Raw genomic sequence first — 26,086 nt, forward strand, 5'->3', positions numbered from 1 at the left:
CGGTCTAGTCTCAGTCTGACCTCCTGTTGAGTTGTTCCATCTGCTGGGTGGACCCTGAGCGGGGGATGCCGTGGTTACACTTGCCGCCGTGGCTCGGCCTCTGCCAGGTCGTCGTCCTGTTGACGTGGTCCACGTAGAAAACTCGGCCGTGGCTGTCGATACGAGCTTCCCAGTCTGAAGAGACAGAGAGAGGAGGCGGAGAAACGGAGGAAAGTCAGTCACTATGCTGCGTGTCAAATTATAAGATCTGAAGCCGTCTTTCAACAGTTCACACAGTGAGACACACGGCATTATTTCTGTCAACAAGCTGATTCCAGCTGTTTGTCATAAAACCAAAAAGGAGTGCCGGCCCGGAGATCACCAGGACGTTCAGATCAAACTGACTGGTGGTAAGATTCAAACCTACAGAGCAAACGTCTGAAGAATATACAGTTTAAAAAAATCTAAATGTTTCATACTATGTGGGAATAACACTGACATACTGTTTATGCTTTATGGGGCTAATGTTTGTTAACTACTTCTGCATCATCAGAATCCATTTGGAGTTGAGTTTGTCTCCATCTGATGAACCTACGTTTATATTTATAATCACTCTCTGCTAGAGCTCATGATAAAATATCTGGCTCTGCTCAGCTGTGTTACACCCAGTTAGCATCTGACTGTGTCTGTGACGGAGCAGGTGTTGTACAGTGGGTTTATCAAAGCTTTTTCACTGAGAACACCTGCACTGATGAGAGATGGAGTCAAACAGTAAAGTTGGAGGTTGTAAAACCAAAACAATGATACTAAAATATTCATACAGCTGAGAGGAACTGCAGCAGAGCTGATTCTCTGTGGTTTCATCGCTTGTCATCTGACCCATTGTTTATATCATATAAAATATTGAGTACAGCAGCTTTAAAATCCTTTAAAGCTCCTAGTGTAAAGGTCTGTGTCCATGTGTAGTGTGATTATAGATCAGGTCTAGCTTCTATATTAATACTGTGAAAGTATCAAAGCCTCAGTCCACAGAGAAATGCACACAGCCTGTATTCAGAAACTGAGCCTTAAAACCAGCCATCAGGACTTCTGGAACTTTGTGATGTCACAACAAAGCAGTCACCAAGCCCCGCCCACCTGGACCCACCATCCAAACCTTGCAGGATTTGGTTTCTCTGAGTGTTTTTACCTGAAATCTGCTATATTTTTATTGGATCAGTCAGAAAACAGTCAGCCAATCAGAAGAGAGGCTCAGAGCCTCCTCTCAACACTTAAAATAAAACACAGAAGAAGAAGAAAATATGGAGCTTTAACATATCGAAAAACAGTTTCTTAAGACATTAAACTTTTCTATAATCATGTTTCAAATGTCTTGTGACCTGCTTTAGTCTCATGTTTCATAGGGACTGTATGAATATTATTGGGGTGGGGAGGTGGTGAACATCATGTTTCACTTTTTAAAATGAAACATCGTTGGTTAGTTAAACTCAATAATTTTCCTACAGTCCCTTAAAACACACTGACTTCTACTAGAAACAGTCAGTAATAACAACTCTAACAAAAGTTCCAGTGGTTAAAACAATGACACTAGAATTTGTTTCTTCAGGAACAATCAACTCTTGTTTGTAGCTTATAGATCATATTGATCAGCTGATTTATGAAGGATTCCATAGGAAACAGTTTTGGTGACTTTTGTGGTTTGAGGAGATTTGAATTGTCGTTGTTGTTGTTGTTGTTGTTGTTGTTGTTGATGCCACAGTTTGGAAGTCATTCAGCTCGTAAACGCTCGCAGTGTGAAACAGGGAGCGTAGCAGCTTGTCTCAGCTCTGACTAACTGCTGTGGGAGGAGGAGGAAGATGAAGACTACCCCCTCAGGACATAAACACCCTTTATTGGCTGTCACGACTGCTCTGCCCACACACACACACACACACACACACACACACACACACACACACACACACACACACACACACACACACACACACACACACACACACGCACACACACACACACACACACAAACACACACACACAAACACAGAGACAACAACTTCTTCTTGCCAGTCCTGACCAACAGGAAGTTAGTATTCCTACCTTGTCTCTGTGGCCTCATCAGGCTGAAGGTGGTCTGGGTCAGGTTTTTAAGTGATCTAATAATGACACTCACTCTCTGTGTGATTGTGATCAGGCTTCATTCTCGAACACAAAGTGCAGTCGAGTGTCACTACATGTAAATGTGGTCGTGTGCCTGGATGTGTTGTAAGTGGATTCAGTCCACGGTGTCAGATGCTCGAACACAGATCTACAAGCCGCTTATCAGCTGGAAAGTACTCGACCAACTCACACAGTGACCGGCCTCCTCATACTGGAAGTCAAGGAGGAATCAACTTCACACTGGTTATATTCTGTAGGACGGTGATTGTAGGCTACAATATGAACTTTTAGCCTGTGTTTGTTCACATCTTGGGAGAATTACGAGAACGCAGGATTTTTTCTGTCAGTGTTCGTCATGTTATTCCTGGAAAAACCTCTGGAAAGTGATTTCTATGATTTCTAAGTGGATTTAATGGACTTTTATTTGCAATGGACATCAGAGATAATGACATCCTTGTGAAGTGTAAGTCAAACTGAATCTAAAAATGAATGCATCATGTCTGTGTGTTCAGATTTGACAGTTATGACTCCATGGACTGTGATTTATGACACTAATTGATGCACAATCTGGCACTAAAAGTTTTAAAGTACTGTCATTTTTTAAGGTACTTTCTAGGTGGAGGAGAAAATGTCTAGTTATCAAATCAGGTCTGAATCATCGGTGGGTAGTAAAACAATATTTTCCTCAACTTCAGACACGACAACATTCAAGGATATAAGAATATTTTTCATGTTGAGCTCGTGTTCATGAAACAGGAAGCAGCAACAGGCTCTGTTAGTTCAAAACTTCAAAACTTTCCACAGTTGTTTAGGCTCTGCTGCACATCCTCATAGGACTATTCAACACTAGTGTTAATTTCTGAGGATGCACAAAACCAGTGCAGCTGAAGAACGCAGGTTAATATGTAGCTGAGGCCGAGCAGAGATGTCCTGACCGGGATCAGGGCCGATCCAGGCACATTTGAACGGACTGGTATCGGCTAAACTAAAGCTGATCGCACGTCGATCCTTTCACTGCTGAACGTGCTGGTGTGAGAGACTCTGAGTTCTGATGCCTGGACTCGTTAAGCTCTGTCTTTCTCATTAGCAACGTAATGTACAAAACATTCAAGTAGAAGCTTGTTATTTTCATATGAGGAGTCGCTAATTAACATTAATTCCATGAGTGATTTGATGGCAGGACAAAGCCAGAGATCATTTTGTGTGGGTGTCTATGAGTACTAAACTTTCACTCATATTAACATGTTAATTAATATTCATTTAAGCTCCTAAGCTTCTGTATTTGGATCAACTAGGTCCCGGAATTTAGTCAGATATACATTTAATCAACATCCAGGTGAATATAAGCTTCAGATCAGATGTTAAAGAACTTGGATGTGTTTGAACTTGGAAACATCCAGAGTTAACAACAGAAACACTTTAACCAGTGACATGGGTGACGTGTCTATCAGCATCATCATCTCCTGTGAGTTCAACTTATTTGTTTTATTTCCAAGAATGAGGAGGACAGATGGACACCACTCTCCCGTCTGTCATGGTTAGCCTAGCTTAGCATGTCCACAGCTCAGAAATACACCTTTCAGCACCTGTAAGGCTCAGTAATTAACCCTTTGTATGTCACCAACAGAAATGTAAAAAGGTTAAACCTGGCAACCTCACTGTGACATCAAGTCTTCTGCTGTTCACCAGGAAACAGTTCCACATGCATGGATTAAACAGATGGAAGTGTTGACAGGTGTATGTTGGAGGGAACCTGACTCAGCATCTACAATCATTAAAATAACGGCACAGTGTTTAGGGACTCCTAGTTGGATACTCATGTGGAGTGGAGTTTGGGACCAGCGATCCCTCCAACCAATCAACACCGAGTTCAAATCCAACCATGAACCAAGCATAAAGCATAAAGCCCAACATGTAAAACTAAAGGAGAGTGTGAGGAGGGACAGTGACATGATGATGGAGAACAGAGAGGAAGATGGGATGTGTTTGGAAAGTAAAGGAACATGGCAGCATGCACACACAAACAGCCACACTCACAGCAAACCAAGGTGATGGGATGAGACTCCAGAGTAAGACTGGGACCTGTTGGTTCTTACTTGGAGGTAAGGCTTGGTCAGTGGCAGCAGGAAAATGGTTTAGGTCATGGCTGGGTCGCAGGACTGGAAGATGGCCAACAGGAGGGGAGAAGCCTGAGCCTACAGGACATCAGAGAGACAGTACGGGATAGATTACCATAATGTTGGGGAGACACTACGCCAAACTAGGAGACTCTGAGACGAAGAAAAGGCTTGACATCGCAGAAGAATTTACAGTATTTTTGGCCACTTGTGGGCCGTGGAATAAACTCTAAACACTGACATATCATCACCATGTTACGTTATAGCAAAGGTGTTAGCAAACTTACACATCCAGCAGACACAGAGCAATATTAGCATTAATCTGGAGTTATGTTTTAGGCCACCTGGCAAATTAAAGTCCAATATTCACTCTCCTTTTAGCTCTGGTTTGGTCTCCACCATGCAATGAGGGGGACGTCTCAACCTCTTTGGTTGCTAATAACTGGTCTGTGTCCATCAGCTAGCTGCTAACTCTTTCTGTCTGCTGCTTGATGTTGGGCAGGAAGTGACCAGTGACTTTAGTTAGAGTTGTAAAACCAAAACGATGAGGCTGAAAGAGGCTTAAATGCTCTGTACGGCTGAATGGAGCAGGAGAGTTGGTGATAATTCTTTAAACATCCCACAGTTTCCATGCACAGATCAGATGCTCAATGCCAGTGATTTAAAAATATAAACCAGGTTTTTCATCATCACTGTTCTTTCTTGTGATAACGTTGGTAATTCAGATTGATTATGTGTCCTCACACTTACACACTCTTCCTGTCGCCTCACTATAAGCTGCACTCTCATCGGCTTTTGGCAGTTTCTTTGTAAATACTCTCTGAAAGCATTTCCACCTGCTATTAGAGCTCTACTTGAGACTGAATACGAGATCCGGATGAAGGAAAATGTGCGTTAATGCAAAGTGGGAATAAACAGAACATGCTTTGAGATGGGAGTACGGGAGGATCAGCTGCAGTCGGATTTGGTGTAAAGTGTAATCCACACAATGCTATCACATTAATGAGGAAGCATTATCACCACGGCAGCAACATGCTCAGAGCAGGTGCATGATTAGAAACATCACTGCAAATGACAGAAACATCACTGTCATCACAGCAGGTAAAAGAATCACAACACAGACACTATGAGTAATCAATGAGACGTTCACGACTTCAGCCAAAAAGCTGGTATAAAGTCTGACAGTAATGATGAGCTCAGATCAGCTACAACACCACAACATCACACCTGCCTCATACTACAACAGTAGAATAAAGAGAAACGACACTGTGAGCACGAGTAACACTGAAAGCAATGAATCAACTATGAGAAACCTCTAAACATCACTGGTGCAGAAACAAAGCTTGATGTAGACTCTGGCTACGTCCACACTGATCTCCGTCCTGACCACCGTTTTAGCTTCGTATCAGAAACGTTCTCCATCCGTATTAACGCCTGAAAACACACACATACATGACCATTCACATACACTGGGCGTGTGCGAGTCGGTGTAAACAGGAAACAGATTGTCTACTACTAAAATACTATGAGTGAGGAACAGCTGCACAGTTAAAATGCAGAATTTAACTGAACAACAGCTGCTAGTAAAGACAACAAGGTCGGTAACACTGTAATTCATTATCATGTTTTATTCACCACTGGCAGTCAAGGCTGATGAGAGCCAATCAGGAGCGACAGTGGGTGTCCATGTCATCGTTTCTAAAGGTCTCTGTTTTTGTTCGTTTTCAAAATAAAACACAAAACCAGAGTTTTAAAAATGAAAACAGGTCCAGCAGAGTTCCTCACGTTCATCACTAAACTCACCTCAAATCAGTGAAACACCTGGACAAGTGAACAGGATTTTGTGACATCACAACGACACTGAAAGCCAGCCGTGGTCCAGTGTGCAGCTTACACAGGTGTGATGTAGAAACTTGAAAACCTCCAGGTCACAAACTCTGAGAATGGACTTTTCAGGGAAGCTGAACGTTCAATAATATCATATATCACGATATTTAAGATGGACTGTATCGAGATATTTTGATACATATATACATTTAAATCCTTATAATGTCATATAAGACAATAATCTATAAGATTTATAATTATAATGTACCTAGCAATAATCAGCTTATAATATAAGCCTAATTAATGACAATAATCAATCATGTTTTCTTCCAGAGCTGCTGTCCAGTACTACACACCCACAGGTCCAACGTGAGCTCCAACAGTTTTATCCAAAAATAACACTGAGACAGTGACACTCACTCTGCAGATTTCTTTAAATAGCTACAACTCAGCACTTACTGCAGCATTACTCGCTCACTTCCTCGTTTATTCTGCTGCATGTTGGTCTTTTACCTTTTGTTTACGTCACGCTGGAGGAGGGAGAAGACCCACATTCTCTCTTTGTAACACCCACGCGATCCAAAATAATTTCCACTTATGGTTTAAAAACGAATCTAATCAGCACAGCAACGAGTATTTCACACCTAACATACATTAGTTGAACTGGTGTGAATGCATCATATCTGTGTTACAGTACAGAGATGTTAGAGAGACTCCAGGCTCTGAAATGATGTAGTTGATGAAAGAGAGAAATGCCAGATATATATTAAGGGCTTCCCCGTTTAAAGGCCATAACAGGCTAAAGTATGTGGAGAGATTCTGAGAATAAGTATACATTTTATTTTCAAAATAAATCTTCAGGTGCAGAATGTGTTGTTGTGTTTTGATGGAACAGGAGGGTAAAAAGAAAAGAACAAACCTGGCAACCAGTCTTGCAGTGCGCTGATTACATTTCACAGGAGGGAATTTCATTTTGTTTCTGCAAGAATATGTGTGGGGGTGTATCTATGTGTGTGTGTGTGTGTGTGTGTGTGACCTACTTTTGAATCGCAGTCTACACCAGCCATCATGTGAAAAGCACAAATACAGTATAAAACATGAAGAGGTATCCAGTGAAACAAACTGGAGGTCTTCTACACCGACTGAAACTAAAGGTGGAAACAGTTTACAGTCATTTTTCTGCTGGTGGATTGTTTGTGCACATTAATCACCGTAATTGGGTTTTTCTCTGAGTGTGTTTTTATTTTGATTCAGGAATCTTAGTTTTATTTGAGGGAGATTTATGTGAGCCCCTTTCACACGTGGTGGCTTTATTTATTCATCTGATTAATGTTAAAGGCCTCTCAGATGTTTTCAGATGCAGGTGTCCATTAATTAACAAACATCTTGCAGACATGATTCTCTCCTGATCATCTCACAGTCAATTCCCTGATAAATCAGTTTCATCGTATATATAATTCTACTGCCTGTTTTACGATCTGACAGCGCAAGGCAGTTAAAACTGACTGGGTTGATCATAATTATCAAATTAAGAATTTTGATTGATTAATACTATCAGTTAAACTGAGTGTGGGTCTCACATTAACAGACTGACATCAGACATGTTGCTGTTTCTGAATAGAAACCAGTAGAGAGCCGTCGGCTCTGCTGAGGACTGGGGTTGGCCTGCTCTGTTTATTTTATTTTCAGATGCCAGTCTGACTTCGTGTCGTGTGAGCAGCAGCCCGGCTGTTCACACCAGACACTCGTTTCTCCTCTGGTCAACAAGCGATTCTGTTCCTCTGCTCTTTTTTAATCACATCAGCTGCTGTTTATAATGACATCATGAATTTATAGCATAAAGTTTTTTATGTGTTCCTGGATCAGTGGCGTGACGGCTCTTAAAGAACCATGAAGATCTGCTGGGAGGGGCTTATCTCCTGCCTGTGTGTGTCCTCGTCTGCCTCGCTCTCTGTTAAGACACTCCTGTTCGCTCCGCTCCACTTTAACCTTTTTGTATTGGTATTATGCTGTTCTGTTTAAATTGTCATAAAATACAGTTCTTGAACTTCATAATTCCCGCCATTTGCATCGCTAGGCAACAACTAGCTAAACAGGACAGGGTTCACAAGGCTCGGCCAGGAGTTTTTAAGGTTTTAAGTCGACAGTGGAAGAGAAATTTAGTGATGCTTAAAAGCCAGTGCAGCATTTAGCTAGTTACTAGTGAACTGTCTTTCTTTCCCGCTCACACTCTCTTTTCTCTCTCCCTCCTCCTGCAGGATCAATTCATGTTATTATGTTTGACTTTTATAAAATAAACTTGACTTGGATGCTTACTCACTAGTCCGACATGAACAGCTGCCAGCAGGTGCAGCTCAGACAGGCGCTTAACAAACAGACAACACCAAACATCGTATGTGACAACAACAGCACAGCCCGGTGCTCTCTCAGACTGAGGCTGAGTCCAGCAGACAGCCAATAAGAAGGTTTTATCTCACCGATGCTGTTCCTGTCGCTGGGCCCGGCCACAGCTGGCTCCCCCTGCTCTCCCCTCCTGGCTTCCTTCCGCCTCCCCGTCCTCCTCTCTCCTCCTGCCCCGCCCACCTCCTGGCCCTCCGGCGTGTTGCCGGCATCGATCACCGGCTCAAAGGCGCTCTCCTCGTCATCGTCTTCGTCCTGGGAGGAGAACACGGTGCTGCCGGAGAGTCTGTTGCTGTCCACCGAGGAGAGGCGGGTGTGGCTGCAGAAGCGGCTCCGCCCCTCGTAGCCAGAGTTGCTGTAGCACGACGTGCTGTAACAGGAAGTGCTGTAGCAGGAGGTGCTGTAGCAGGAAGTGTCGCAAAACTCACACTCGTTTTCAACCGGTGGTCTGTGGGTGCCCCCGCCGACTCTTCTTCCTCCTCCGTTACTGGAGTCGCCCTCTTCGCTCTCCAGGCAGGAGGGGGAGATCCGCCTCACGGCCGCGTGTCCTCCTTCGCCTTCCAAGAGCTGGTTCAGCTCAGAGAGGCGTTCGATGGAGAGGCTGCGGGGTAGAGAGCGACGGCAGCAGGGACCCGGACACTCCGGGACCTGTACATATATAAAGACACAAACGTTTAACTGTCTTTGCACAAACAACAAACTAACTATTTCATGCTGATCTTTAAAAGTTGGTCATAAAAAAGTGAAAATTTTGCATTTCAGCTTTGTGTGTTTGGCTCTGACTAAATAATTCTGTCGGCTTTAGGGCTCTGTAGCTTTAAGGGATCTGTGATGGTGGTAGGGGGGGCATGTAGGGCTGGGACAAGGTTTGCCAATTCCTAAAAGCCCATGTGAACTTCATTTCGAAGTCCGTCACTGGCTGTACCTGAGAGGGAGACTGGGTTGTGTCCTCCTCTTCCTCGTCCTCCTGCCCCTCCTCCTCTCTGTCTTTGGAGGTTTTCAGCGTCGGTGATGTGGAGGTGGTGTCCTCAGTGGTGTTCGTATTCTCTCCGTCCCCGGCCTCTTCCTCCTCCTGGCTGGGAGGTCTCTGTTGGGCCGAGGGGAGGCTGTGCAGGAGGTGGTGGATGCGGATGTAGTGGGACCGCGGTGTCTCCGGCTCGCCGCAGGCTGAGGCGATCACCGTCTCCAGCTCCGACACAGGGAGTGAGCAGGGGCGGTTTTTGCGGCGTGAGGGAGCATGGGAGTTGTAGTTTGAGAAGAGGGACTGGCAAGCGCAGGGGGCGGAGCTTCTCTCTCCTCCCTCCGTCACCTCCTGCGGGGCACCTTCAGTAGCTTCTGCAGGAGCCTCCTGGGATGTGGTGTTTTCCTCTGTGGGCGCCTCTGCAGTCGGGGCCCCGTCGTTTGTTGTTACGGCTACAGGACGGTCAGAGTCCGGCTTTGGCTGAGTTTCCTCCCCAGCCTCCTTTTCTTCTTCTGTTATCTCCTCAGCCTGGGCTGCAGACTCCTCTCTCTGCGCCTCCTCTCCTTCCTCCTGCTGCCTTTCCTCCTTTCCTCCCTCAGCCTCCTCCACTCCACCGCTCTCCTCCTGCGGTTGAGCTGTGGCCCCCTCCTCCTGCTCCACCTGGGGCCCTGCAGACGCTGGCTCCTCCCTCACTGTGTTCTCCTCCTCCACGGCTCCAGGCTCCACCCCTGATGATGCCTCCACCTCCTCCACCTCCTCCCCCTCCTCCTCAGCAGCAGCAGCAGCAGCAGCAGGTTGGACCTCCTCGGGTGGGGCCTCCTCAGCTGTGGAGGCAGGAGGCTCGCAGGTCTCAGGGTCAGGAGGGGCGTCCAAGGGGAGGTCGGGCATGTCAGGACCCACACTCAGAGTGTCGTCATCAGGCGCCTCAATAGCGTGGTTGACTTCTGCTGCATCGTCGCCGTCAGGAGCGGCCGGCTCTACGACCAGGGAGACCTCCTCATCATCTGAGAGGAGAAGAAACGTGTTTTCATCTGTTTGACAGTTGGTGCTTTCGAATCAGGTTGTATTCACACACATGAATAACTCACAGGATGAGACTACGAACAAGCAGAGCCACAGATATCGTCTTTTTATTCCTCACGTTCTTCTACATTACCCACAACCCTCAGCTCAACCGCCGACAAAGAGTCGGGTGTGTTTTGCTAGTAGCTGCTAATGTAGCCTGGAGGCTCTTCTTTCTAACTTTTTCTTTTTCAAACATATTCTGTAAAATAAGTGGAGTTCTGCTTTAAAAATGACACAGCCACAAAAAAGCTAATTTCTACTTCTTGTACTTTTCTTGTTTCTTGGTATTGTGCAGATCCTGATAGATTTTCGATAGATTTTGATGGGCACAGCTGGAAATCTTCACATTTGTGTTCATAGATCATTAAGACAAATGGATGTACACCTTCAACGCTCGTCTTATAGAATCTAAATCCAGCATCAAATCCACTTTACAATCCCAGTCCTTCTCAATCCAACTAGGTTCAGCTTTAATGCACAGGAGAAAAGTTAAACTATCTGACACTCAAAGATTAAACTAAAACACTACTGTCTGTATACTGGAGGTTTAATGTTATTGAGCTACAGCTGATATAAACTGCAATCAAACCTGTTCACACTGATTGGTCATAGTGAACAGATACAGTTCACATGGGCAGATAATGATACAGAGTCTGAGAGGGAAAACATATTTGATATTTCTGGTTTTAGATAAATAATGTTAAAATAATTAACACTGAGACTGGAGAGTGAGATAAACAGTAAGTCTGTCCATGCAGCTGGACGGTCTGATGCCTCATGTACCTGGGTGGATGGAGGAGGTCAGCTCAAAGCGGAACTGCAGCTGACCGCAGACGTGATCTGTCGGCAACCTGCGACCCAGAGAATAACTCACCACCCGATCCCTGCACACCAAAGACAGAGAGAGTGAGTCAGGGAGGGAGAGGCCGGGGGAAGATAGGAGAACTGAAAATGCAGATGGTGTTATGATATATACAGTAATAAATAATATTGAAAACCTGTAGTAGAGAGAATGCACATATGTCTGGTCTCTGAAGACGTCACAACAAAACCCTCTGCATGAATGTTGTATGGTCTGTGTCTGTGTTTTTACCCAATGGCGTGTTTTTCCAGGAGCCTCTGGACGGGGACAGAGAGCTTCCCCAGGAAGCGCTTGATGATTGGACGACTCTTGGCAAACTTGTCCTTCACCTCGATCTCCAGGACGTCAGTGGGCAGAGACACAAAGGTAAACCTCTGGAGACACACAGACAGAGGAGAAGACGTCTTCAGGGTTAGGGAGATGTTATGATGATATTTGTCTCTGCACTACAAGCAACTTTAAAAATGACTTTCATATAACTATTTATCCAGTAAAATATACGGCATGTTTTGTATCTGGAAAACATTAAATTCAAGCATCATTTGAGACACATTTGTGCAAAATTTCACGGCAGTTCGTCTCATTGTTGTCGACATATTTTCAGTCTGGACCAAAGTAGCGTGGCCATCCTGAGAGTCATGCTGTTAGCACGGCTACAGAGTCATGCTATCTGCACTGCAGGTTCCAGGTCTCCACATCACAGTTGTATCAGCGGACTCTAGAGTCTGTGGGGGCCCTCTAATCAGCATTCATCACCATCATGTAATAAATAATCTGACACCAAGGAAAAATGTAAAAAATGGAAACTTCTTTTTAAATTCCAAATGTTTACAATGGTAGAATTTAAAAAATATAAATACAAAGAACAATTAAAACCAAAATAAATAACTAAACAAGGTTTGGTCAGGTTTTAGTGTGATAGGACCCAAAAAAAAGAAACTTACAAGATCGATCCAAAAAACACAGATCACAGGTAAAACAGAAGCAAAACAGAAAATCCAAAAACACTTTGAACACGGGAGCTGGAGACACAGGGATTACATGCCCTGTGCTGCCCTGCCTGTTCACAAGCCGAGCCTCTGGCTGCAGGTACGTCCAGGTGTTAGAGTGAGATTGAAGGTGAGAACAGAGGAACTCCAACACCACAGTGAAACATGTGCTTGTCTTGACTGTAGATTCACCAAGCAGAGAAACTCGGCAATAAATCCTGTCCTTGTGCAACGTAGAAACTTTAGTTTTGCTGATATTATGTCATGACGAATAGAAACGCTCATTTCTGTCTAAACCTGTTTGGGTTTTGAATTCTCCACAACATATTATTTCGTGTATATTCAGTCTCATTCTTGTAAACCGAGAACAAAGACCTTCATGTGTCTCTTCTCTGTTATTGACTCTCGTTTGTTCTGCTGGATTAAAATATCTTTCCAGAGCTTTGCACCCACTTCATTTAGAGCTCTTTCTTTTCTCCAAGCCAATCAGGCATGCATGTGGTTTTAGTCTGAATGAAATAATGAATCTCTCTCTCTCTCTCTCTCTCTCTCTCTCTCTCAGTGGGGGTCTGATCGCTGTCCAAGCTTCTTAAACGTTGCTTCAGAGCCTTGGAGTTAACTGTCCAAATCCTCCGAGGCTTTGCCCACACCTACCAAAATAAAACTCAGAGGAAACACTGAGAGAGAGGCTCAAACACTTTGAGACCACCTTCTAAGTTTCTGTCATTAAGTGAATATTGGCAAACAAACATGAAGCTATTTCAAGTTTTAATCCAAAAATAGCCATGTTGGTACATCCTTCAAAAATAGACTGAATGATATTATTTATGTCTCGTTTGTTTATTGTCATCTCTCCTTCGTGTCGGTCTGCTGTGATACGTGACAGCTGGATGTTTACATTGCTTTAAATATTATATGCAGACACTTTATTCTCAGTCTATGTGCTGCCTCCTTTTCCTTCACTGGATCATTTCAGTAGAGTCTTATAATCTCAATATCTCTTAACTATCACTACCTATCAATTTGTCTTGTTATTAACGATCTATTATTACAAGTACAATCAATATAGATGTGGCTGATATGTAAAATAGCAAGAATTACACTAATGCCTGTCCATATGATTGCATATGCACTTCTTCACATTTTTTTTTTTTCTTAAAGTGATATTTTTTTTTGGGCTTTCTTTAAATGTCCTTTTTTAAATGGACAGCACAGTGGAGAGTGACAGGAAACGGGGAGGCAGAGAGAGGGGGAATGACATGCAGTGAAAGGCCGTCCGATGCGGGATTCGAACCGGGGCCGACTGCAGCGAGGACTGTAGCCTCTACACATGGGGCGCCTGCTTAAACCACTACGCTACACGACGCCCCCTTCTTCACATTTTTGTGGGTATTAAGATCGAACTTGTGTGTTTTTTTAATCAACCCATCAATTAACATTATAATAGTATAGAAGTCGACATCCTTTGTCTCTGTGTCAGAAAAGTGTTTTTATAGTAGGTATTGATGAAGAACTGCACTGTAGAGCTACGCCCTGCCACCAGATCATTTTATACTGGGTATAATATAATATAAAGGCTTCAAATTAAAAACTCACACTGCTGTTTCTTATTAAAATGAAAAGCAGTTACCAGTGTCTCCACTCAGTCCGGTCCTCCACCACAGTCACACACACACACAACGACTCTGGTTAGTGATTCTACACCAAACTATGACATTTAAATCAACTCCATGACTGGGTGAATAAATGGCCAAGTCGGACTAAATACCAATAAAAACCAGAATAAACTGTTTAACATATGGATGCATGAAATGTCGGCTGACTTCAGTGCAGTGTTCAGTAGATTTTAGCTGCTCACCTTGCAACGGAGCTGTACTGTTGCCAGCTACTCTGTTTGTGTGAATGACTCTGGCTGTTGGGTTTGTAAATATGTGCTCTTGTGGGTTTTTCATACTTTATTTAAAGCTGAAGACGACAGACGATGATGATGATGAGGAGATGAAAGCAAACACTAAATGTGGATGAAAAGAGGAGAGGAATGCATCTGTTTGCATGTGGTGAAACGAAATGACTGTGTGATGCTGAGAAGGTGGAAAAATGAAGAGGGGGGGGGGCTGGGCAATCAGTGTGCAGGGTGAAAAAGGAGGAGGAGGAGGATGAGAAGGAGTCAGAGTGAATAATTTACAAGATGAGCCAGGAGGAAGCAGACAGGAGAGACTTAACTTAATAAAGAGGGTGAGAATGTGCAGAGGAGAGAGAGGAAAGAGTCTAATCTGTGGGAAGAGGAGTGGGACGAAGAGAGAGAAGGATGGGATGAGGAGGGGGAGGATCCAGGGAAACTGGAACTGTATTTATCACATGAAAACTGAGATTCAGTTGAGAAAGAACAAATAAGAGTGAGAACAGCCGTCACAGCATTGTTTGAGGTTCTGCCTCCCACTCTGCTGCTCCCACAGTAGGAGGCGGACTTTTGTTACCTTATTAGCGAGATGTCTGATTTTACTGAGGTGGAAATCCCCCTTTCATTCTTTATGGATGAAGGACATTTTTTACTTTGTTGAAATGGAAAAAATGAGATGTACTATGAACGGTTCACTTGCCACATTTAATAAAACATGAGGACGTTTTTATCACATGCTGGTGCTTGTGACTTTAATCAAAAGTCTCCAGACACTTTAATGACCCTTTAGTGGGTTTGTAATGTTTGTTTTTTTATACTTCTGTCTTGTAAATGTTGTATTTATATACGATGACTACTTAGTGACCAACAAGTTCAATTTGTGTTTAGTTTAGTTTTTGATATTAGTTACATCTTTTGCTGTTGCTTTCAATGTTATATTTGACACAACAATGCAACTTGTAATGCAACTGTTTGACATTTTTGTGTTGCAGAAAATCCAATAAATCTTCTCGTGCGCTGGAAAGTGTCGCTTCAGTCTTGAAAAGGAGAACAGCTCATCCTGTGTGCCCAGGTATGTGACAATTAAGCCATAAGTGTGTAATCTGTCTAATCAATCTAAAAACTGTTGGTATCTTGAATGTGCCACAGATGGATCCAAAGAGCATGACTTACCATGGGATCTCATCGGTCAGTCCTTTAGGGGAAGAAGGGGTAAGAACTGTTCAAAGTACCTCTGACGAAGGTCTAGAGAGACCGAAACGTTCGGATGATCAATAAATAGTGATGCTGAGGAAGAGCAGAGTGTGAGATGTTCTTCTTTACGAGACTGAAAGTTCAATAAACAAATCTGGAGAAAAAAGGAAGCTATTTCTAATATTTTAAAAGCAGCTAATGAGACCATGTGATTAATCTCACGTAGGCTCAGACAGCTCCATCAGTACAGCGCTGACATAACGTCAGGACACTGACACTGAACAGTCACAACTGAAGCAGCAAAAGTCAAAGATATTCACTGAGTCAAGCTCCAAAAACCCTGGATCCTATACTCCAGTTTATAATACAGGTTTGACAAAGTATAGCAACACTGATACTGACGATACTGAACAGAGCTTTAGAAGGAGCTGGGACCATGACACAGTATGTACTGTATTTCACAGTGCACCGCAACTTGAGAAAAAACATGCAAATAGACAACACACAAACAAATCCAGAAAACATCTTCATCAGTTTGACAACACATGAGTCAGTACAAATACTCACGACACGACCAACGAATGACTGGGACGCACTTGTTGTTCTTTTGACTTTTGAATTTAAAAGCATAAACAATTTGTGTGCTGGGATGTATTATAATACATCCAAAGATTATAATATATATTAAAGTATAAGTGTTTCCCAGCCAGGCTCATCACTGTTTTGTGTCCCCTGGAAACAGTTCTGTTGTGCTATGAGTATTTGCAGCACGTGTGTTGTCAGTTTTGTGTAAGTTGCAGTGTAGAGCTGCATAATTAATCCTACAGAGACGCAATATCTGCCAAAATAATCACAATATAATTTTTTGGGATATCATGCAGCCATACTGCAGCTTGAGCTCTCAGGGCCACCGTACATATGACTTCCATGTGTAGTTCAATATATTCCCTATACAGTCAAATAAGCTTGTCTGTATTGCGTGAGAGATACGAGACCAGTAAATGGGTCGACAGTCCGGGCCACAGCTACAGCAGCTGCCTTCTGCATCATGATGTGGACATACGCTAAGATCAGTCCTGTGTCAGGGCCGGTCTCTCTCACGTGCAGAAAGGTGGGTAATGGAAACTTCAGCACCACGCAGCAGTGTGACCTACAGCGAGGCACATAATGAGGGACAGTATAGGTTTGCACGCCTCTCTCCACATGAAAGGTATCGATCCTCACATGGTCATAAAGGTCATTTTCATCCGATTTATATTGAGCTTATTACATTTGCAACACATTTATAAAAAGGTGAAAAGATTGAAGGAAGAGGGTTTTATTGGTCTCCTGGTTGAGCTGAGATACAAATACTGTTCCATACACACTATCAATATTTGTTTTGTTACTGCTCAGGCTTTTTCTTGCTGAACCAATTTCCAAAATATCCACATTCACAATCCCTGAATTGCAAATAGGACCATTAGCCAACCTCAGTGTAGCCTGAGGCGAAGCAGCACACTGACTCCACAGACTGAAGACACTGACACTGCAGACAGGCTCCCTCCTGTGGGTTTGTGTGCAGCCCAATGCACTGACACCCTATAACTGTAAATTTAAAAAAAATAAATAAATGAATGTCAAAACTAAAACACTGGAGAAATCACCTGCTTCCCTCAGCAGCAGCTCCAAACAAAATATGAATCATAGCAGGGGATTTTTACAGAGTTTAAAACATGTCTGCAGGAACTTTAACTAGAAACTATTTTGTTACTTTCCCTGTTGTGCACATGCTCACATGTAAAACGAGAAACCTTCTTACACTTTTATATAGTGAAGAAATTTAGCTTGGAAAATTAAATGAATGAACTTCATTTGGACGTGTTAATGACGCCTCTGAACTCCCGCAGCTCTGGGTCTGTGTTCAAATGTAGTCCAGACTTTTACAGAGTAAAACTCTGCTGCTGATCATCATCATCAACAGACAGATACAGTGACGTTAATCAAGGTCAACATTGATCTAACATACTGGCAAGTGAAGGTAAATATAACCGTGCATTAATTATTCAGAAAAGTATTCTACTCCAAAAACACACTTTCTAGCACCGTGCAGGTTTCCAGGGATCAGTTCTTGTCTTGGCAACATTTTGCTGCTGCTATAATATTTCATCATTTTATTTTATTATATTATGATTGAGAAGTGTATCTGAAATATGCAGGGTACTGGACTGCAGTATGTTTAGTATGCTGACTGAACAAGCATCGCTACAGAGACCCATTAGAGTAATACAGTGCATTACTGCCAAGCAAGCCGAGCTCCACTCAACATGGGAGCAGTTTGGAAAAGGAAAAGTGGCTTTGAGCTGAGTGGATGCTGCCAAGAGGGACACTGCATTAGATCTGCGTACGGAGTCTCCTGAGGGACACAATAGTCTAAAGCCCAAGGCTCTCAGTCACTGGTCTGTACCGTTTCATGTTTTCCCCTAATAACTGTTCAACCAGAATTATACTGAATAACACAACCGGTCACCAACAATGTTCTTTACTTCAGCCTTAGACGTTAACAGAGAAACCTCTGTCCACCAGGGAGAGTAAAGGTGAGCTATTTGAGCCGATGGCTGCGTATAAATCTGGGTCATCTTCAGTCGTACTGTACATGTGTGAGGCTCAGAGAAGGTTCCTTCAAATGAAAGCTTTGTTCTGGAGCTTCTCAAACTGACTGAATCAGCTGTTTACACACAAATATTGACATAACACCACAAAGAAGTTCACTAATTGGACATAAAGTTGCAGCTCTGCAAACAGCTTCAACATCAGTTTCACAGTTAAAGAAAGTGCGGAGAAAAACTGATGCTCTGTTTTTCTCTTAAGGTCTAAACTGACAAAAATCCCCATCTATTATTTACACTACAAATCTTATTTTCTAGAAGCTGCATTTTCTTTGATCAACATTAAATCAAATCACTGCTGCTAAAACTGAGTTGTATAATATGAAAAGAGCCACTCGTAATGATAAAGAGAACAGACTAAATTTTACTGTTTATTGTTACTGATACTACTTTTATTTTATTTTTTAAGTAATTATGGGATCTGAAATCCTAAATTTAATCTTTTTTATCAATTGAATCAATTCTGAAGTTTGAGAGGCTGCAGTCAGTGAGTTTTTTACATATTTGCTTAGTACAACAATTATCGATTATCATACTAGTTGCTAATTACTTTTCTGCCTAATTAATCTACTAATTGTTTAACTCCAATCCAAACATGACGACAGTTGCAGGACAATGTATTTTCACGCAGCTTGTCATAAAATCTCTTTAGTCATTATTCATCTGTTGAGAGCTCATTGATGAGCAACTGATTTTAAAGACAGCTTTTCATTAATATGGATATTTCTCCACTTTAGCTGAAGTTACAAAATCAAGATAACTGCTCTTTGTTCTGTTCAGTTTTCCAAGAAAAAGTCCTTAATGAGAAAATCAATTGGCTGCGCTCGTTTTCCACAAAGCAAATATGATTTCCATGGATTACACTGATCCTCTTACTTGACTAATGAAACCGAAGAAGCCCCCAATCCTCCCCTGTCTGCGTTGTGCAGTCGACTGCTCTGGGTTTATATTAGGAACATATGTTATAATGGACATTTACATAACAATTCTGTCATGTCCAAGAAGAAACGTTAAGTTATGTTTAGTTTTGTCTGTCTCGTGACTTCTTGTTTTATTTTGAAAACTCTCCTCTTGTTTCAGGTAACTTCCTCCTTTCCCTTGTGTGTTTCCCACTGGTCTGATTGTCTGCCCCGCCCTGATTGTTTCCACCTGTTTCCCATTACCTCGTGTGTGTATATAGTCTGCGTTTCCCTTTGTCCTGTGCCAGTTCGTCTTGTCATCGGAGAACCACGCCAGCCACGTTATCCCAAGTCAGGTTTTGAATTCTGTGTTACGTTTTTCGCCATGGTCTTGCTTTACATTATTTTGATTCTTTGTCTTTACCTGTGTCCTGAATCTTTGTTGGTTTTCCTCGAAAGAGTGTTTTGTTTTGTTCTACAGTTTTTCCTCTCTGTGAGTGATTTTTGTTTGGGTACTTTGAATTTATATTCCTCTGGAAGAGGGATTTTTCTTTGCTACTTTGTTATTAAAATATTGTTAATTTGTACTTTGTCTCGGAGTCGTGCATTTGGGTTTGAGTCCTAGTTCAGTTGTGATAAATTCAATAATGACAGAAATTAATCTGGACTGAATTCCTAATATGTTATTAAGATCAATTGTTTGCCTTCCATCCATGTTCATAAAAAAACACTTACACACCTTTGTTTCTTACCTCTGAACTTCCCCCTGTATTAAAACATTACAGTTCGTTCAATCAATCGAAAATGATGAAATGCATCACACTTTACTGTTTTAATTTAAGTCTTAATTACTATATTATTCACTTGCATTGCATCTACAGAATCAGTGATTGTATGAATAGTAAAACCAGTGTGTTTTCAGTATGTATCTCTCAGTAATGTTCTTTGAAGGTAAAAACTGAACTGATTTTAGGGATTAAATTCATCTACAGTCCCACTGAAACAACAACAACAAACCAAGGGAACATTAACATCAACATAATATTATAAACATGACTGTAATGTTAATGTTACAAAACAGTTAAAACAGTAGGTCATTTAACTCTCCTGGATATCAGCTAAAGGAATATCACTATATTACCATATTACCATCTCTTATACGCAGGTAGAGATGCCTTTCTGCTGATTTTGAGCAGAATGAGACCAACATCTGTAACCATGGTAACTGTACACAACATGGTGACCTCAGAGTGCTTGGAAATCATAATGATGGCAAAATATCACAAAAGAAAACAATACTGAAAGTAAAAATAATCAAAAGACTAAATCTGATTTACATTTTCGTCAAATACAAAAACGAAATCAGGTGCCAAAATTACAGTCATCGTGTTTTCAAGCAGTTAGGATTCCTTACCTACACTTTTGTTTTGTGTGTGTGTGCGTGTGTGTGTGTATATGTGTGTGTGTGTGTGTGTATGTGTGTGTACCTCTGTGCTCCACTGTGGGTTGACTGTGTTGCACACCACCCCGGAGCGTTTCTCCTGGCCGTGGTGCGGCAGCGAGGGGAAGATGCTGTGTTTTCCAGGCTGGATGGAGAGCTTCAGGTACGGGTCAGGATTGAAGAACATCCCCTTCTTCAGACCAACTGCCTGGAGGTCTGAGGGACATGATGTCACACAAGGACGGCGTTATGTGAAACAGAATGATACAAAAACATTTGTCGGCTGTTATAATGGCACATTGTGACAAAAGTTCAGACCACGAGTGAAAGTGACGCACTGCAGGATTTTCATCAGTGATCTGTATGATTCAGATGACTGCTGAGATAAAACAGGCTTCTATGTTGCCTAAGCAACAACATCAAAGTACAACCCATTTTCTTTGAATTCTAAAAACTTAGAAGAATATCAGAAGCCGAGTGTTCAATCGGTTTCAAATCCGATAAAACATCTGAACTCTCGAATATAAAGTTTTTATCTTTATACCAAATATTAAAATACGTCAAAATAAATAAATAAATGAAGGATTCAGTATCTCTCTACCATAATCTGATTCCTGACGGCATTTTATGTTTGGAAGTAAAATGGAAACACTTTATTGTACTAGAAAGTTTCCTAGAGAAAAATATCTGAAATTAGTTGTTCATTTGATAAAAGTAAGATTGTGCTGCACTCTTTGTATTGATCTTGGGCTTTCGATACTGGTGATCACAACATTTTGTTAAATCAGCTGATGATCCTTCTTAAAATGGGTTCAAATCATATCTCTGCCCAGTTGATTGATTACGGTGTCCCTCAAGGATCAATATTAGGACAACTGTTATTCATTCTGTACATAATTAACATTTATTTTCCAACTCAGCGATGTAATATCTGTTTTTACGCTGATGATATCATCTTGTCTGTCTTGGCCCCCACAGAAAACCAACCAGGCCTTCTTCAGGTCACTGTCTGTTTTGATGACCTCACTGTTTAACTTGTTCTAAGTTAAGAAGAACGTGAGCTGTTGATGTTCCCGGTCATATCCATGCTCTAAACTGAGAGCTACAGTAGAGCAGCACTGCATTTTACTTAGGAATTTGGACGACAGAAGATTTTTAAGAAATTAAATTAAAACTAAAACTGGATCCTTAAACCCAAAGGAGCTTGTTTCTACTTTGAAAACATACATTACATTACGTGGGATTAAGGAAATATCCTGTATGCTCATGCTGATGCCACTAAACCACTTAAACCACTGAAGGCTGTCTATTACAGTGCCATTCGATTCATTACACAAGATCGTTATCACATTCACCATTGTGAGTAATATGAAAAGGTTGGACTGGGTTTCTCATTTATAAGGCTTTTCTACCTAAGCTGCCAAGATAAAGATGATCTTGGCAGATATTTAACATCTTTAGTTGAGCTTTACGTTAATGACCATGACACCAGATCACAGTTGGACTAGGACAGGCTGGTTTTCTGGACTGATGAGCTCAGTCATTCTCAGTCTCTTGGCTACAGTCCTGGGTGTGTTGTGTTGTGTAACCAAAAATGACAGAAATTTTGTTTACACTTTGCCTCAGAGTATGGGGAAAAAAATGATTGACTTACAGTATGTTAATAAGAAATCTAGATGAAGCCAGTTACACCTAATTTAATTTTTAATCCTGTGAGAAAGATTAACCCAGATCCTTCACCCAGCTCAGGGCCGCCTCAAGGACCCATGTGTTGTTTCAGTCTGTGCGGTTGAGTGTGTGAAGCTTTTGTAAAAATACAATGGTCATGTTTTTATAGAGAGGATTAGTGGAAAAATACTGGAGTCAAAACATAACTGTTCCACTGCCATGTTGTGTTGCCATGGAGATGTCATTGTTAATGAGCTCAACATTGCAGAGTAGAGTTGTGTGAAAAGGGAAGTTGACTTTGCTGCAATATGCATTTATTTTGAAGGTTTCAAGGTTGTTTGGGAGTGAAATTGAATTTTAAGTGGTTTGTGCATAATTTGAGTTGTAAAGGCAGCTGGGGGGGGGGGTCCTCTCATCCCATCCAAGGTAATATGTGATCAGTGATGTAAGACTAAATGATAAGTGATGTAAGACATACAGTGTGTGCCGCAGATTCAAGTAGGGAAGACACCACACTCAGATATTGGATTCTGAAAGTCTGCAAGAAGGTTTTTCATCACGTCTTTAAAGTGCAGTTAAATCTTTGATCCTTGCTGCACATATAGAGGATGCTGCTTTATAAAAAGCTGCTTGAGAACCATCACATGTTGTAAGTTTTCTTCAGCATCAAAGTAATGCAGTGATACTTGTCTGCACATCCTCCGATATAAACCTCAACGGCTCATAGCTAATTCATCTCACTCTTAATGGTCCCAGATTTTCAAGTTCAAGCTGTAGCTAACAGCTAACTCACTCATTATACTTCCTGTTTACATCCCATAAAGTATTATGGGACCAAAATTTAAATCATGATCATCCCCTTGATATAGTCAAGGATAAGATTAATAATACAGAAGCAACTGCCTCAATTTTAGAGGATTCAACTTTAGGAGATTCTCACAGTGCCAGACTTTGGAATCCCCTGATTTAGAGGTTAGATGTAAAAAGCAAATACCTGACCGTGATAAGGATCAATAGATAATAAAGTGACTGTTCGTATAATTTACCAGGTCAAAAAGGTTTGGTGTTATTTTTCTCTTTAGTTTCAGTGTTGTCACAGTAAGTTTATTATGTTCATATCAAATACATTGCACATCTGCTCTTACATAAACATGTGCTGGGCTTGATTTGAACCTACCAATGCTTTTAGACAGTCAACACTGAAATGACGAAGATGGAGAGAAGAGTCAGATGAAGACAGACTGTAGAGACGTTGACTGAAGGATACAGAGTGAAGCCACACAGGAATAGATGGAAAGAAAAAGTTAGATGTGTGTAGCATACCTGACAGGGAAAAGTTAATAAGTCTCCTGTTGCCCAGTCCATGGTTGACTTCAGGACTAACCACTGGTTTTAATACCTGAAGGCAGAGACAGACACAAACAGTTAACAGCTGTCTACGAACAAGAGGAACATGAAAACACACTCAACCCTTCCTTCTCCTCTACACCAGCATCTTCCTTCCTTTCCTGTAAGATGAAACTTTAATGATGCCCACGAGGAAAGTGGGTCACTGCAGCCAAATAACAGTATGCAAAGTAAAAAATAACAGCATGCAAGTAAAGAAAGTGTATGGCAAGTAAAATCTGAACAGAAAAATAAAATCCATTTCAGGATATACACAAGGAATACAGTTCTTCAAATCCCAAACACATGATTTCAAATACATTGGACAAACCGTCCAATCTCAATTCAACACTGTGTTTTTTCAAAGCTCCATTTTCAGCCGGACAGTGTCCTGTAATCAATACTCCGTCTTCATTATTCTGACATTGATTCTTCAGCCAGGAAGAGGAGGAGCATGGGGGATGGGAGGAGAGACGGAGGAGCTGATGGAGAGTGCAGGACAGTGTAAACGCTGTGTTGTGTCAGCTCCACCATGCAACGGAAATGTTTTGCTTGACTTCCCTCCTGTGATAAACCCAATCAATTAGGAGGTTTTTGATTTATTAAAGCTCTGTCATAGTCTTGGGTTTCACGACTTCTGGAGTTTGTTTCATACGAACATCACTGTTCTCACCCGTGTTTGTGAATCAGTAAATGTCCAAATAATCCGGTGTAAGGGCAGAAATCATTAGTGCCATGTGAAAACTATCTGACAGTGGAAAGTAAATATTAGGAATTAACTATAATAATAATGACAATTTAGCAGAATGGAGTCATATAGTAATTAAACACTGGAGGGGGTCACATGGCTCAGCTGGTCTGTGCGCGTGTGGAGAGGGAAAACGGTTGTATCTGCTGCTTTGCTGCACTGCTGTCACCACGACTCTGGGCAGGATGAAGAATTTCAATCGATGGACGGTTGATTAAGCTGTGAGCTCACAGGCCTGGAGAAATCCAAAGCCTGGCAGGTGGCCAGGTGCCTTACTCACGCATGGTGACTCAAGACGCTCTGTAAATCACATGGTCGGGAGTGAAAATATCAGCAGCTTGATTTAAGATCACGGGAGCAGGACACTGGGACAAACTCATGGAGACTCATGGAGACCTCCACAGGTCTGACTGGCAGATACCTGCTCTGGCAGTACCAGAGAATATCCTCCTGATGATAGCAGGCTAAGACGGTGGATATGTTAAAGATTATACGTGCTAAACATCAGCCTTTTAGCATGTATGTATGCTAACAGTATGTCAGCATTAATCTTAAAGCACCTCTGTGTAGAAGTACTAGGCCTGGGCGGAAATTCACTTATATTTCCCTCCGTATGCGATATTTTTCATAATATCTCTAAACGGGGAGCTGATCTGAATCTACTGCAGGTAACACGCTGACTGTAGATCAGTACCTCACACAACCCCACGCCAAATCACCCCAACTATCACTTTAAGATACCTTGTTGACAACTAATAAATTTCATCACAATCTGACCAGTGGATGATGAGATATGTTCTGTCGAATGGACAGACAGGACAAACATTTTGGCGTTAATGTGACATGCATCTAAATGTGTATTTCTTTGAACCGGAAATTTCAGATGAAGCTAGGGGATATTTTTATTTCACAGTGACTCAGATTATAGTGTCTTCTTGCACAATAAGTCAGAGAAAGTTAAGCAGGGAAATGGAGACATAGGAAAATAAAGTCTTCAAAAATACTGCAGCATTTCCTTAAAAAAATTCTCTCTCAGGTCTCAATGCTTATGCAACTGGCTGGAAACAAAACACAGCAAGCGAAAACAACAAGATAAAGGGATAAAGGAAATGACAGATGTTTGGACCAATTCATTTTAATGAGATGCTAATCTGCCTTGCCGAGTACAGTTGGAGAGAGAAGTGCCAGCGCGAGTCTCCTCAGCGATTCTAATCTCACAGATAAACCAAATGACAACTTCATCTATCTGCAGCACATTTTATATAATCTACCATCCTCCTGCGGAATACAGAGACCCAACACTCAGGCGCTTCCACAATATAAATGGAACAGAATGTACAATTTATGAGCATCCTGTGTGTGCTGCAAGAATCTTAAATGATGTAAGAGGAGAGAGATTTTACACAATAAAAGCCCCCCGTCCTCCAAACCATGACGAGCTCGGAAGAGACAGCCTACATTTACAAAATGGATCTACATCTGATTACAGGTCAGATACACCCCGGCTCCAGCCTGTGTGTGAGTGTGTGTGGAGGACATTTTAATACACTCCAGTGCCTTTTAAGACTGAGAGGCCGGGTGATCTAACTCGGGACGGCTGAACATCGACGCAGCGTAATGTAGAGGAGGTTATGTCAGCTCGGTGTTGAGAGCAGGTCTGTGGGGGGCAGTTTGTCAAATGCCATCGTCTGATGTCGATCACTCAGCAGTGGTCGTGGGCCTGGTGCTGTATGACATTTGGGCTTTCGCTAAGGCTCCAATTAGCATTTCCCAACTAGGAATCAATAATAAAGCCTGACCACTATATGTACCTAAATGTTAACGGACTAAATTGGCTTATACATA

At 42.0% G+C, this 26,086-nt stretch overlaps 1 protein-coding gene across 1 annotated transcript in view; it reads right to left on the reverse strand.

Annotated features, from left to right (window-relative positions):
- hecw1 (HECT, C2 and WW domain containing E3 ubiquitin protein ligase 1) overlaps window positions 1-26,086 on the reverse strand; it is a 52,719-nt gene that overhangs the window by 14,417 nt on the left and 12,216 nt on the right. Inside the window, exons 5-13 of the mRNA XM_022754153.1 lie at window positions 23,431-23,506; window positions 20,486-20,655; window positions 11,600-11,742; window positions 11,290-11,390; window positions 10,243-10,445; window positions 9,452-10,101; window positions 8,558-9,081; window positions 4,233-4,331; window positions 21-174 (exon numbers count right to left, since the gene is read on the reverse strand). Coding sequence (XP_022609874.1) covers window positions 21-174; window positions 4,233-4,331; window positions 8,558-9,081; window positions 9,452-10,101; window positions 10,243-10,445; window positions 11,290-11,390; window positions 11,600-11,742; window positions 20,486-20,655; window positions 23,431-23,506 — 2,120 coding nt within the window. The remainder of the gene's footprint in view (window positions 1-20; window positions 175-4,232; window positions 4,332-8,557; window positions 9,082-9,451; window positions 10,102-10,242; window positions 10,446-11,289; window positions 11,391-11,599; window positions 11,743-20,485; window positions 20,656-23,430; window positions 23,507-26,086) is intronic.

Source organism: Seriola dumerili, unplaced genomic scaffold (genome assembly GCF_002260705.1).
Source record: "Seriola dumerili isolate Sdu_G_001 unplaced genomic scaffold, Sdu_1.0 BDQW01000216.1, whole genome shotgun sequence".
NCBI classification, from domain to species: domain Eukaryota; kingdom Metazoa; phylum Chordata; class Actinopteri; order Carangiformes; family Carangidae; genus Seriola; species Seriola dumerili.